Raw genomic sequence first — 15,605 nt, 5'->3', positions numbered from 1 at the left:
TAAATTCGCCGATATTTCCCTCAGCGCAAATATCACACGCGTATGGTTAACAGCAATTGCGCGAAGCGTCGAATAATCATCACCCCGTAATGTGTGTCAGGATGTTGCACCGAATTGCGCAAATCGTGAGAAGCGATTAAAACACACCGGCGACTGACTGCGAGTGCAACTTTCCTGGGCGTGCCTCGCGTCCATAATCCATCGTCCGTGGCCGCTTCTCCGACTCTTCGAGCCAACAAACAGGGAAAGCGTGGATACGCATTTAGGCACGAATGCGCCTCGCCCTCGAAGACGCGGGGAGTCGTCGACAGAGGGCGAAACTACAAGTGTCATAATTATTAATTAGCCTTGTCGTTTGTTGTAATCCCGGCACCACGCGCCTGGCTTCGCTACCAGAAACTACTCCGCTGGTTAAGGCCTCCCTTGGATCCCGCAGGAAACGCGGGCCGCATAAAGCATCCCTTTGGGCCAAGATTATTCCCCGCCACCCATTGTCGGCCGCTCCTTTCGAGAGCCACCCTCAAGACACCCCCGATTCTCATGCCGAGAGAGGGGCGAAAGCTCTCCTCTCTGCCCGAGGCAACAATGCGCATAATTATTATATTCTCACTCTGCTGGAATGGCCTGTAAAAGCTTGCAATGAATGTTATTCATGCATAGGTCGGTGAAACTGATTAATGCTGCTGTAAAAAGGCGGGCAGAAGGCTGATGATGACATTGTTCGAATGTCGGGAAATTTGTAAATAGCGGAAAATAAAACCTGATTTAATGAATTCAACTATTCGTTCATTCAATTCATATCTCAGCTATTATACAGGCTGAGAATTCCGACTCACGGAATGTGAAACTTTATTCACATAAGTACGAATAACATCTGCATTTAATTTATAGATCTTAAAATCCAAGCAAAAAAAAAAGAAGATCAAAATGTCGTAGAATTATGATAATTCGACTCCGTGCGTTATGACGTTTCTTTTTTTTTCTCGTTTTTTAAATTGGTAACCTTCTTTTATTGCATTTTGGTTATTAGAGAAATTCAGACGTATTAATTCGCAATTTTTCTCCATCATCATTTCGCTCCTCCAAAATTTTTATCCACCTCTCCCTGTCTCTTTATAACAGAAAATAGATCCAACGATGAGAACCGCTTTAATAGAGACGATCTTTGATTCGATCTTCCCACAGAGCAGTGAAAGTACGGCATGCGGTTTTGCCGCTGGCTTCGCGTCTTGAACCGAGACTACGATAGCCTCTTGAAAGGTAGAACTCTCGTCAATGACGTGCCTGATAAACGTCCGGAGCATCTAGGTTTCGGTAATTTACCTCTGAAATTTCATCAGACACACAAATCGTCGATCATTAAATTTTCTCGTTGCGTTAAGGCGTCATGAAATAACACATCGATATTCCGCTACTATTTTTCCTGTCTTTGACGGGTGGGATGCAAAAAACGATAATGAGCATAACCGGGACAGTTTCAATTTCGAGATTAAACTCCAACGAAAAGCTCAAAAGCGTCAAAACTTGATCAATACCGGATCCTGTCTCGAGCAATTCTCGTTTATGAATCACCAAAGTCGCGCTCACGTCGTTCCTGGTCAAACATTGCCGATATACGAAATTGCAATTGCAAGTTCCTGCTCCCCCCCCCCTTCTCGTCACTCTCTCGATCTCTCTCTCTCTAACATTCTCTCTATTTGTGGTTCTGGGTGTTTGAAGATCGACGCGGAAGAGCCTTCCGGCGTTTGTACACATCGGAGGATCCGCGTGTTATACCCATTGAAGCATGTGTGCGATGTCCCACCCTTAAACACACACACACGCTAACACGCACGCATACACACACGTGTAACGCGAAACCGCACGTACCGTGTTTAACCGAAGCAAACACTGTTCTGTACCACGCGGAGATTTCGATTTCTATGAACGATTCTACTATACTACGTCTCTACGTCTAATCTTGGTCCGAATGCCCTGCAGGTTTGTTACCAACCATATATTATGGATCATCGCATGAGTTGCGCTTCTTGGAAAGCGTGTTCGAATTTTGCTAATTTAACGGTTCTGCACTTTTTGTCGAACGAACTGTAGTTATTTTTCCTTTTTCATTCGATTGCGTTGTGTTGGAGCGGCGGTGAAATTCCGAAAGCACTGAATTCCGAGTTATTTTCATGGTGAAACTTGAAGTGAAGAAATCAAACTTTGGAGAAACAACAAAGCTTCGAATGGTCGGAAATGCAAGATTCCTAAAATTCAAGTTGTGATAGAGCAAAGTTCCGAAAAGTAAAGTTACGACGGAATAGAATTCCGAAGAATAAAGTTTCGATGGTGCAATATTCCGAAAATTAATCGACGAGTGGGTATAAAAAATGAGAAAAACCGAAAATCAGAATGACCAGGATTCCGAACGTGAAAATATCGAAAATCCAAAACAAAAAAAGTTCAAAGGGGTGAAATTTCACCAAGCCAGAAATTCACAGATCTGAAAATTTTGATTCATTCGGAATTTCGATGTTTCAGATTTTTAAATTTTCTCATTTTCACAGTTTCGTAACTTTGACCTGTCGGAATTTTGCCACTTGGTAACTTTGAGCGTCGAGTTTCGTACCATTGGAAACTTTGATGTTTCGTCAAAGTTCGACGTCTTTACTTCAACTTTCGCCACAAAAAAAAGTCGTAATTGGTGCTTTCGCAACTTTTCAAAATCGGAATTTCAACCCTGCTCCGTTCTATTAATAACGTCTAATTTAGACGCTTAAAAACAGTTGATACACCGATATGCGGTGTTGTATTATTCAACGCCATAACAAAAATTTCTTTCAGAGTATAGAGAGATTGGAAAAAGTATTATAACAGAAGATAATCGGAGGTTACGTACGTGACGGTCGTTAAAAAATTCAGTTACGAACGAACAGCGGACTGATAATTCTCGCTTTTTCTCCATGCGGCTTTAGAATCGAAAACGGTAATGATATTTTGTAGGAAACACGCAATTGGGCCCGGGGGGGAGGTATAATAATTTCGTTTTGAATTGCGTGTAATTCCACACCGTGTGTGCATATGCTACATGTTATATTATACCGTCGGAGTAATATTATAATTGTAGTAATATCCACAGTCACGTCGTAACAGAGACATACGTGTATAATCGTTGTATCAAATTTATTGACCTCTCCACGTGCTTGTATTATACATTTCATTACAGGTTACGTCATATACGGAATTTAGTTTAAAAGAGTTAGAAATTCAACGAAGAAATGAAAAAAAGAAATTAAATTAAACTAAAAAATGAAAATTTCTTATCTGTCACGCTCGTTGCAACGGTCATTTTGTTGTTAACATGCATAACGTGCAATAATCCTACTTTCGGATCGTTCGATTTCCGCACCGGAAGTAGAAATCAGCGATTTGGTTTTAACCCGTCTCTGAGCAGGATGCCCCGATGATTCCCGAACAGATGAATAAGAAAAAAAAAAAACTTAAAAAATTAAGAGGAAAACCGTTTTATCGTCCAGTAAGACGGGTTTTACAATTTCTAAGGCTTGTCCGGTGGACGACGGCTGCGGCTATTCGTCAGGATCGGTCGGGACATCCTTCGGACGACCTGATTGGGTCCCTCTAGTAGCCGTTGAAGGTACCGCTGGGCCGGGGGACGTCGTACCTCGGAGTTCCTTCGTAGCTGACCTGGGCGTTGAAGCCGTGCTGCCAGTCGGCGGTGTATTGAACAATTTGCAGACGTCCGTCGGGTAGCTGGACGCGATATTCTCCACGCACAACGTCACCGTCGCTTATCGCGTTGTGGGAGTAGTCGTTACCGTAGGAATCGTCTTTTACGGCGTAGTTGAAGTCGAACGGCATTCCTGGCTCGTGATGGTGATGATGGTGGTCACCATGGTCGTGGTGCTCTTGCTGCGAGGTGAAAAAAGGGATCGATCAATTTTTCCTCAAATTGACCAGTCCGAAAAAGTTTGAAACGATTTTAAACTGATTCGAAGCAGCTTCAAGCTATTTCGAAAACATTGCAAGCGATTTCAAACTCATTCCAAGAAGTTACGAACGGTTCAAAACTGATTTTAGGTGGTTTCAAACGGTTTGATAACCATTAGAAACGGTTTCGAACCAATTCCAACGAGTTTCAAACGACTTCAAACTAACTTTTAAGCAGCTTCAAAGCGTTTCAAAACCATCACAAATGGTTTTAAACTAAGTATAAAGAATTTCAAACTGATTAGGTGGTGTCAAGTGATTTGATAATCGTTAGAAAAGGTTACGACCCAATCCCAAAGAGTTTCAAATGACTTCAAACTGATTTGAAGCAGCTTTGAGCAGTTTCAAAATCATCATAAACTGTTTCGAACCAATCCCAAGGAAATTGGAAGGGAAATTTTTCTTTCAACCTTCCCATTCATCTTCGACATTATGACGATGAGAAATTCATTTGAGAGTTTCTACAAATTCGTTGAGATTCTCGCAATTTTTGAACTGTGTTATGTCGGCCCTTATTCTGTAAATTATATGCATTTACAGAATGTCTTTAAACGATATCGGATGTTTTGTGGATGTTGTTCGCAACAACTCATATTCACCAAATTTTATCGAACGAGTTGGGGTATTTTCAGGTCCTGTATTCATGAATTTTAACACAAATCCTACATTTCTTTGAACGGAATAGGATATTTCAAGAATTTCAATCAAAGAAAAGCATATTTGCGAATTTTTTTTTCAGAATGAGGAATATAAAATTATTTTTCGGGGTTTAATCAGAGCCAAGCATCATTTTTGAATAACATTTCAGGATTTTGAATGTTTCCCGAAACAATTTCACGAATAAGGGTATTTCTCGAGGCTTATTTTGTATCCAAGGATACTCCTCCGAAATCATCCCACGAATTGAGCTACTCCTCGGTACTTGTTTCACGACGAAAGGTATTTCACAAAATTCAATCAAAGATCCAACTGCTTTCAACCTCGACGGAATTTCAAAAATCGTTTCATCCATTCGCCTGTCCCGGTACAGAAACCGGGAAACGACAATTCTGTAAAATCCACGATTTCGACAGGCATTAAAAAAACCTCTAGAATCGCGATTACAAAACGTAAACATACAAAACGATCACGATCATCATCGTAATCACGACATCGCAATAATCGAGTATCCTAGGTTCACGACAGTCTTTAAAACCTTTGTCGCTAGAACAATAAACTCTACAACGAAACGTAAAAAAACCGATTAAACCAGCACGAAGCAGTACCAAAACAGACGAAATCGAGACAAAAGGATGATCAGCGTTCCTCGAGGTTAAGAAATCCGGCAATTATACCACAAGCAAAGGAATCTCCAGCACCGTTAAATGCTTACGAAATTCAATCATGGCAATTAAACCGTCCTCTTCACAGAATCCACGCTTCATTCTCTCTCTCTCTCTCTCTCTCTCTCTCTCTCTATTTCTCTCTATTCCTAGACTCACATTCGGCGTCAATGTGTTTCCATTGTTCCCCGTGGGCTGTCCATTATAGTCCGGCAGTCCCGGCGTGGGCCTGACCGGGTTCACCGGGAACGGAGTGGGCCTGGGCCCAGGCGGGAAACTCGGGATGCTGGGCCTGGTTGGGGTCACCGACGGAAAGCTCGTGGTTGGTCGACTGGTGACCGGAAACGAGGGGGTGGGTCTTGTCACAGTCGGAAACTGGGGCGTCGGCTTGTTGTAGTTGTAGCCCTTGGTTGGATCGGGGGGCAGATATCTGTTGCTTCCTGGGGGCAGGTCACCGGCGACCAGAGTTGCCGCGAAGCCGAGCAGAGCGATCTTCAACAGGAACGATGAAAAGGTGGTGAAAAAACGGGAGAGAGAAATTAAGAAAATTGTGAAATTGAGCTGGAAGAAGAGGAGGGGGAAAAAAAAAAACGGAGAGGAGAGAAATTTCTACGACTGTTGTGAATAATTCCTTTACTTTTCTTACTTCTTTCATCAATTTTTACCTACAGGCGTATAGAGCTTTTTTTTTCATCAATTCTTTTGTTTAATTTCTCTTGTACGTTATACGGTTAAATTTTAATTAATTTGACTTTGTTTCTTCTGTATATATCCTGTTTAAATATACGTATGCGTAACGCGAGCTCCGAAAAACTTCTTTGTTATTTTTCACCTTGGTATCAAGACGCCGCGGGTAACCGCAGGCTGTTTGTTATATGATACATTTTTATCTCCCACGCGTTGCAACGAACTTCAGTTGAAATAAATTGAGTTTGCTGAGATCGTGTGAGATTCTAGAGTTTGTGTATAAAGAATAAAACTACGGAATGAATTTTTTTGTTTGTTTTTAAATATGAAAATCAAGTTTTTTGTTTCTACAAATTTTTCTTCTCAAACTCATCTCCTTTCTCTTATTGTTTATTTACTGTTTCCTTTCCAGAGCTTATTCGTCAGACGAAACAGTGAAATTAATTTGAGAATGTGTTGCGTGACGGACGGTGTAAGTTTATACGTCATCGCCTGAAAATTTTTTAACGTCATTTTTATTTATTTTTTTTCTTACTATTCCAGCACGAGCAACTAGGTAGGTATCTAAATATAATGAATCGATACGTTGGATGTAGCAGGAATATTATACACATTATCGTGCGGTTAATGATCTCATTGTATAATATTTATAGAAAAGGTCGCTGCGACACGATAATGTATAGTATTTTCAATCGTGTATTAAACATACACTCTTCGATATTTAATAAAGTTATAACTTGTCATTTTTCCTAGCGAGCTGTATCATCAGTCTTGTAATGTCTGTGAGAAAGTATTAACGTATTCATTTATACATAATTCGTCCTTATCAAACTTCAGCGTATCCACTTTTCTCCAGAGACAGAATAAATTCTACTTCCTCACCCTTTTCTAACTTTTCCGTAAACTTTGACACATCGCGACTTTGTTCTTCAGGCATATTTTACACCAATTCTTGTACTTCTTTTTGCGCAACATTGTACAGGATTGCTTAATACCGAGAGAAAACGAACACGTTAGTTTCAGATCGACTGTTACGACTGCTTTGTTTTTCCTCCGCAACACGGTTGCACGAATGATGGATTGATCCGGGTATTTTACACATTTTACGAATAGAAAAGGATGGCACGCTTTCGCGTGAGTTAAATAATCGAAAGCGAAACTGACCCTCGCGGTCGGAATAACGCTATACTTAGCGATGGTCGAGAAGACGCGGCGTAATTGCTTCGTAGCCGTGAGGTAGGCATAAAACGATCCAGTCGATCAATTAGGCCGCCCCTAATTATCCCGAGAGAATACACGTTTAATTTTTAAAGGATCCTTGAAAGTCCGTTTAACACCACGTGCGAGCATCGCGGGACCGCAGTTTTGAATTTATTTTAATTGAGGGATAAGGAAGATATCGCAAGGAATTAAAATATCGCTAATTGGCTAATTAGCTAATTAGCTAATTATTACACGTGTGGAAATACAAATATTCACCCTTCTTCCACCTGAATACATAGAAAATGATCAAACGGCCGCGAAATCATTACACCATTGATTAAGAATTCCTTCAAGTGGTGAACTAATTTTCGAATCATTGAAATTATCACATTTCATAGCCCCTCACGTTTGATCACAGATACGATACACAGGTATTGATTACACTCTAATTTTCTGCCAATTAATATATCTGTCAATATCACCGACGGATATTGCAGAGAATTCATCGAAACGATGCTGAATATATTTTGCTCATTTGTTCACCCAACGCGAATGAATTTAATTTTAATGTGTAAATCCGTCGGATCATTTATTCGGCATGAATGAGAATTTTCAATTTAAATTCATCGACGGTGGAATATTCATAACGGTAATTGTTAAATCCAGATTTCAAGGAATAAGAAACGTATTATTTCGCAAAAAAATTTATACATCCTTAATTGCATGTAAAAATGGCAAAACGATCGATACTCGTTCCACTCTTTTTTTTCTTTTTTTTTTTTTTTTGGGTTCACCTTGCGCAAAAGACCGATCCGGAAATAACGTTTAAATCGGTGAAATAAGATATTCGCGGACGGTACGAAGTCTCGTTGTGAATATGAAACGGGGAGCATGTGCAGTGAGATTTGCACAATCGGGAGTAACGAAGGCGGGGGGGGGGGGGGGGGGGGTGATTTCGACGGGGTGAGATTCGCGGTTCTGTGGTGGTGAAAATCGAATCGCAGGATGCTGCGTCGTGACTGACATACCTGTACGAGGTTGATCATGGCGAAGGATTTCCGGTGGGAAAGGGTGATCGTTTTTTTTTTTTTTTGTTTTTTTTTCAAATTTCCCTGATACTGGTGCTCCTTCCGGTATGCGCACGGTTTCCGGGTCACTTGGACGATCGTCGTCTGGCACAGAAATTGAGAATTATACCCGCGACTAACCGAAATAAATGAAAAAAATAAACCGAGAATCTTTGCCAACCGATTGTTTTCTGGATTCACTTTGTTGCTCGGCCACCAGCTGAGTGAGGAGTGACTGCTCACAACACCGACTCTCCTTGTTTATATAGCCTGGGCCACCATCCGAGGATCCTTTGCCTCGCTCACAAGGAAGAGCGCTTACCTTACACCATTTTACGGAGGGAGTTGCAGGCAAGGGACAGCTAGAAGGGGGGCCCCTCGGCTAAATCCAACCACGACTCGCCTCAGCCTCCCTTTGAGGGGGCCCGGGGAACCCCAAGGTCCTTCTCATCGCGCCGCTCGAACGTTGCTCGAGCGAAAATACACGCTTGCGAATTGCCTGTGAGAGATAATTTCTCCCAGATGAAACCCGGTGGGTGTAATCTTTCGTCCGAGGAATTCTAGGGGGATCAAATGTCGCCATGTCCTCAGTTTTTGATCAAAATATATTTTTTTTTTCGGAAGGTTTGCGTTGAACGATAGTCCGTGCATGTTTTATCGACAATTTTCACTCGCGAATTCATCAGTGATTGAGGATTTTAAATAATTCAAACGAGTTTCGAACGACTACGAAATTACTTCAGGCAGCTTTGAGTCTTGTCAAAACCGTCGTTTGAGGTTTCAAACCAATTTGAAGGAGTTTTAGATCACTCAAAACTGATCTTAGGCGGTTTCAAGTGATTCGATAATCATGACAAACGGTTTCGAACCAATCCCAAGACGTTTTAAACGACTTCAAACTGATTTTAAGCAGCCTCAAGCCATTTCAAACTAATTTCACGGAGTTCCAAACAATTTAAGCGGATTTCAAATAATTTTAAACGAGTTCAAGCGATTTCATACAATTTCTGAGCGATGACTGGAATTAAACATGGTTCGGGTCTTCCACGATTTAACAGCCCCGTGCAATCCCGATACAAAAGTATCGTATAAATTAAGTATTTCATCGAAAAATTCATCTGAATATGATTTCTGCCAGTCGATTCGACCTGGGTGATAAAAAACAATTGAATTAATGTATAGGCGTGTGATTCGAATATCGTGAACTATGACGGATAATTTGAGGATAACATGGCCAGTGTGACACTGTGTGGCTTTGGAATCGTTTTGTGCAAAAAGTATGCTCGCATCCATCGACGGGGGAGCTTCTTTAGCTACATGTTCTCGTTTCGTAAAAAATATAACACAGAGCGAGAGAGAGAGAGAGAGAGAGAGAGAGATAGATAGATATAAAAAGTAAGGAAAAGAAATAGAGGCATAAGAAGAAGAATAAAAGGACGAAAAAAAGCGGTAGCGTCTAAGCCCGGAACCCGGCCCTCGGCTTGTACCGCAATTACGAAAGCTCGTTCCCTGTTACATTAGCCATTGATCGCCTGAGGCCTAAATGCAGGTCTTTACTTCCGTCAACGACTGTTAAGCTCCTTTCATACTGTATTCTTTTACTTCGGTAGGGAATAAAAGCGGTAGCATGCCGAAATTCATCCCTCTTTCAGAGCTGATATAGATACTCTTTATAGGAAGAAAGAGGAGGAAATGGAGGAAGTATAGAGAACGGAAAATATGCTTTTTCCAACATCGAGAGAGAGAGAAACAGAGAGAGAAAAAGAGAGCTGTATTTATGGCGTTAAGGAAAGTGCCGAAAAAATCACATCCACAATCAGGGTAAATTGAATAGTTTTTTCTGGAAAAAGGTAAGAATAAGGAAAAAATTTCAAGTAAATAATTTAAACCCTGAGATGTTCCAACCGCCATTTCGACCCGGAAGTATCCGTCACCCCGGTAAACGGGTGAATAATTCATTTCGGGCAATATAAACTCAGGGAACGTGGGGGGTTAAAGTGCAGAGAGCATTGAAAGTTTCTCAGTCTCTAGATGCTCCTGCAGTCTCAAAGTTTCATTATTTTCTCTTCTTCTATTCTCTGCAGCCAGGTTCAATATTAATGTCATAATAAATGTTTCAAACCCGTCCCGCGGGTCGCTCGCCTCAGCGGAAGTGTGTTTTTCTTATACGATCGAAATTTTTTTTTACGATTGCACGGTTTAAACTCAAAAACTGGCAGATAGACAGAAAAATGTAACAAGAATTTTACGTCAAGTATAATATTGTTAAAAACGAAACGATCGTATCTTCTTTTTACATTTGTTTTTTACCGCAGAAGTGAAATTGCAATTGCAGAGAGATAATTGTTGTAGCGAAAGAGACAAAGAGAGTAGCGAGAGAGAGAGAAAGAGAAAGAAGCGCTTGAAAAATAAATAAATGAGGAAAAAGAAAATAATTAATCGTCGAAGACGTCTCCCGTTTTACGATTCGCTTGATTGCTAATTCTATAAATGCACGTGGTGTGCAGTACGTTACATTCGCAATTACGACCGATGTCTGCTCTGCGTGGCAGCCGGGCAATAAACGTTTGTCCTTATTCTTGTTGCTGAGATGGTTCTTTTTTTTTTTTTTCCCCCTCTTAACGTTCTTAATCCCAAGTAGCAACAAAGACCTCACGAAATGTCACCAAACAGGTAAAAAAAAAAAAAATAAAAAGAAGAAAACAGAAGGAGAAAAGAAAAGATAAAACAAGAAAAATCTTCTATTCTGACGAAACATCTGAGTATCATAATGTAATATAACATGAACCCACCGTGACGATATTACAATAATTATTATTTCGTTAATACCATAAACGCGTTGCGTTAGATCTGTGAAATGCTGATAAAATCCTTGGTGACATGCACATATGTGATGATTGTTCAATTGAAAGAAAAGAATATGAATTTATAGATGAAGAAAAAAGGACAAACATGACGATAATATTCACAATTTCATATTGTATATTTATATTAACTGAAATCAAGTTTCAATAAAAATGAAAATTTTTTTAACAAAATATTACCTAAGAATTCAAATTTATACCAGCCTTAAATTTCACGGAATAAAATTCTTTCGAAAGTGTATAAAAATACCGTGAGATTGTTGTTCGAAAATTTTCTCAGCATCAAAATTATCTAGCAAATTTGAAAATTCCCGTCCGAATAAATGATGATTGAGGAAGAATATTTTTTCAATCGAGACGTGATCAGGAAGGGAATTTGAAATACGAAATAAAAAAAATATACGAATAATTTCAAACATCTTTGTATCAGAAGTTGATTTTTTTCGGACAATGTTAATTATAACGCATGTATTTGCAATTTTTCTTTTTTTTTAAGGTCTGCCGGCTGATGTGAACGCGTAACTTTGTCCACACACGGAGAAAAATTTTTATTTTTCACAGTAACTATAAAAATTCAGTAACACAGGTATCGTGAAAAAAACTGTTTGAATATTGTTGGGATTACGAAAAACGAGGTACGCGTAACCATTTAGCGCTATTGTCGATCATTTTTTGGTGATTGCAACGCAAAATCAGTTTCTTCGGTTTACTCTACTTTTTTTAGTTAAACAAGGCTTTAACGTCAATTCATTCTTGCACAAGCATTAAATTTTCGCAACAGTTACAAGAAAATGTAGTAACAGTGATCGTAATGAGAAAGAATAGTAACGGACACTAGACTTTTTGGTAACAGCTAGGAAACTAATTTTCATTTTCTACCTGGAACTATATTTTGTCGATTGTAGTAAAAAATGAAAATAGTTGAGGGACCGAGCGGTAACGGGAACAAAAAATTTCTCTTATTGCATATAATTTTGGAACGAGAATTTGAAGCAAATAAAATTAAGCGTTGGTCGTAACTTGTTCTAGAAAAATACCTGGCGTCGGAAATACATCGTTTCGAAATCGTATCTCGTGCAGAATAGGATATTTACGAGAAGATCGTCTGGCAGGGCGTCCCGACGCCCGAGACAATGGGTTGCAAGGGGGTTTTTAAGTGACTGTTACGTAACCGCGGTAAAACCGCGTGACTTTAACAGGTACATAATTGTGCAAACGGCGTTCCGTGCAGTCTCGGCTCGGACAAAAACGGAAGAGTCGAAAAAACGAACGAGCATGAATAAAAATTTAGTGGCCGAATTAGCGATTTCACGGCTCCCGTGACATTAGCTCATCGCCGATGAGCGCTGCGCTGAAAAAAATATTAATACGACCCCCTTCTATAACATAACGCGCGTGATAGATGAAATCGCGCATCGCGAAGCCTCGCGACCTTTCTGCGATTCCTTCTTCGGCACCCATCCATCCATCCATCCATCCATCCATCCATCCGCTCGCCCCCCTTCGGTCTTGACATTTCCTGATCAACCTTAAAATCTCTTATATCTATCTACCAGTCAACGCGTCAGATCGTGCGAACGATTGCGCACTACGTACAACATCGTCGCGATGGTTTCTTTCAACAATTTGAAAATTTATGGAAAATATGAGCTTCTCTGTAAATTTAAAATATATGGTATTTACTGGGAGTGGTTTCAAAATCGTTAGATTTCTGTTTACGTCAGAGTTTTTCAACCGTGAATACCAGGATCAAAGAAACTCTCGACGGATATTGGACTTGGATGTTTGTTCCACAGTTTGTTTTTGAAAAAATTAAGGAAGGAATTTTCGAGTCAGACAATTTTTTAAAATTTTTCACTTGTAACAGTTCAACATCGATTTTTTTCAATCCGTCTCAGCACAGAATTTATTGGTTTAAACAAAAAACAGTCTAAATATACAGAATTTGGACACCATTTCAAGATTTCTTTCATCTTTAGTATTTCTAAAAATTGAAAAACCAATTGAGTGCAAACTATTTGTACTTTGTTTGTGGTACAATTTTTAATCCACTAACTTTGTTCCTGTAAGAACTACGATTCAAAAAATGAACCAATACAATTTATAGATTCAAATATATTGATAAATAACGTGTGGTTGGATTGTAAGAGATAGACAACAGAGGAAATTTTTTTATCTAATTAAACGTGTCAATTTTGAGTTCGGGTTCTAGATGTTAACTTTTGATTCATTCCACGTAACAAATAGAAAGAATGAAAAAAAATGTATATTTTTACTAGATAAAGTTTGCTTTTGTAGAAACCGGAACAATATTTCTGATTTTGAGAAAAATTACCAATTTTCTCAAACATTTATTATAAATAATAATTAAACAATGTTTTATTTCGCAATTACATCACTTTCGCTAAAAAATAATATTGTTTCGGTTTTTTATCAGCTGAATAATTGAAATCGTACGTTTTCTTCAATTTTGAAATAGCATTTTCCTGGCTGCAAAATCAAACTTTTTCGAAAAATAATAACATTCATCTGTTCAGTATCACTCAACATATGCGAAATGATTGAATCGTTATCAAATATCCCAAGATAACAAAATCAAACTTCAAGATGGAGCGTATATAATTTTCCGTTGTTTCGATACGTGACGAATAAGAAAAGTAAAAATAATTAACTCGACTCAAGCGAAAAAATAAAATTAATTTTTGTTCAACGGTGTTATCCGGTATTCAATTCTGGCGCGAAATGCGTTGCTGACCTATGTAACCGAATGGAACCGCGTGGAACAGAGCGTGGAACGATGGACGCGACGCTCCCGCGATCATCCAAGAATTCAATGGAAGGTTACGGGTACTGGGTCGCGCCATATACGCCGTAAGTTTATACGGGCTGTGAGTCGGTGCATAGACTTGAGTAAGACATCGGTAATACCGCATACCAGCAGGCTCAAGTCGTACAAAGTTGGCCGCACTGCTACCTCCTGCAGTTTTGCCCCGCAAGAATATATCCTCCGGCAAAGTGAATAAATTACGTAGCTGGTCGGACAGGATATGCATCCTGTACGTTATTGTCTGCAGCGTAATTTTGGACAAGATTTTATTTCGATTTCTTCATCGATTCCCGATCAAGGATTCGAGCTTCGTTATTAATTAAGCCGATCAATTCAGCACGTTCGACATTTGCCGTGGCTGTAATTATGTTCGGCTCTTCTGCTTCTAAGGTCATTTTTCGATTAACCGATCGCTGCCGATTTGTGCCGATCGAATTATACCGATTCTCATGCAATTAGAGATTATTGTAAAGACCTTGCTCCTTTTTCACGCTCGAGAAAGAAATCAAGAACAAGTAGCGAAAAAATCGGTATTCGATGTCCGAACGATTTCGTTACGAACTGAGTGTAATGATGATCGATTCTCAGGTTTGTGAAAAAAAAATTTCTTTTAATGGCCAATCCTTGTACAATGTTTCGTTGCGTATATATGAGGAAAGTAGATGTATACATGCGAGAAATTTGCAATCCAATAAAAAGAGAATCTCGTTTGCACTTTTAACCGATCGTTAACCGCAAGTATGGTTAGGTAAACTTTGCGACCGGTATAATTTACCCAGTTTTGCTCGTCGACAATTTATTCTTATACATATACGCATATATACCGTGATAATTACAACATCGAGTATTGTAAGAGCGTCTCAATTGCGTGTCAAGAAGCAAAAGAGTGCTTTTTCTCTATTTTTTAATTCACGTTCTTCGCATCAATCGAACGACCAGATGCGCAAGCCACGCGAGAAATCGCTAACCGATTATTAACAGCGCGAGCAGCTTTTTGTACAGTGTGTCAATTTTCGAACACACGTCAATTCGACGGAGCAATGGTATACCATTACACACTATCGAATTTCCGCGTCGAATAAAGAAGAGACGTGAAAAGAATGAAGTACGAAAAGAACGAGCAAGAAATCGCAGAATGGGATAATGGGAATCGAGGGAACTGAATCAACCATCGATCATATTGCTCAATCGTTTCGTCATCGCTCACTCGCCCTGCAAACGAACACAACGAAACGAACTATTGTTATCTGGCGAGGAGGAGCACTTGGGAGTGTGTGAATAAATTAGCGAAACATTTATACCGCTTGAAATCTATAGCTTTGGATCGAAGATCGTTTGTTGCAAACAATACGAGAATGCGTGTAGGCGTAAGACTGACTCTTTGCACAACCTTTCCTATTCTTATTCTCCTCTTTCTTCCTCTCGTTTCTCGCTTTCTTTCGAATCGAATCGAATTAAAAAACTCCGGACTGACCGGAGAATAAATCAGAAGAATGATAAAGAGGGAGGGAATAAGAATGGAAGGTCAATTTAATCGGCAATTTTTTTGCGCATTGTACCGGCAGACATATTTTAGACTTTGAAACCTTTTTTTTTTGTCGAAGCTTTGGTCACGGTGAATCTTCCTTAGTATTAAATTTCTCTGTTT

General features: G+C 39.5%; 1 protein-coding gene across 1 annotated transcript; it reads right to left on the bottom strand.

The window, feature by feature from the left end:
• Positions 1-3,145: 3,145 nt before the first annotated feature.
• Positions 3,146-8,510, bottom strand: LOC124186300 (pro-resilin-like). The gene is made up of 3 exons (XM_046577864.1): positions 8,228-8,510; positions 5,469-5,801; positions 3,146-3,909 (listed from the first exon to the last, which is right to left on the bottom strand). Exons 1-3 carry the CDS (start codon positions 8,243-8,245, stop codon positions 3,619-3,621), a joined length of 642 nt encoding a protein of 213 aa, XP_046433820.1. The 5' UTR covers positions 8,246-8,510; the 3' UTR covers positions 3,146-3,618.
• Positions 8,511-15,605: the final 7,095 nt, after the last annotated feature.

This window comes from Neodiprion fabricii, chromosome 7 (assembly GCF_021155785.1).
Source record: "Neodiprion fabricii isolate iyNeoFabr1 chromosome 7, iyNeoFabr1.1, whole genome shotgun sequence".
NCBI classification, from domain to species: Eukaryota; Metazoa; Arthropoda; class Insecta; order Hymenoptera; family Diprionidae; genus Neodiprion; species Neodiprion fabricii.
This window is presented reverse-complemented; position numbering and strand designations above follow the sequence as displayed.

What these genes read in the sequence shown, in the direction of transcription:
- LOC124186300 (XM_046577864.1), bottom strand. An exon ending in GAAACACATTGACGCCGAAT is followed by an intron (nt 3,910 to 5,468) that starts GTGAGTCTAGGA and finishes TTCACCTCGCAG; the next exon opens with CAAGAGCACCACGACCATGG.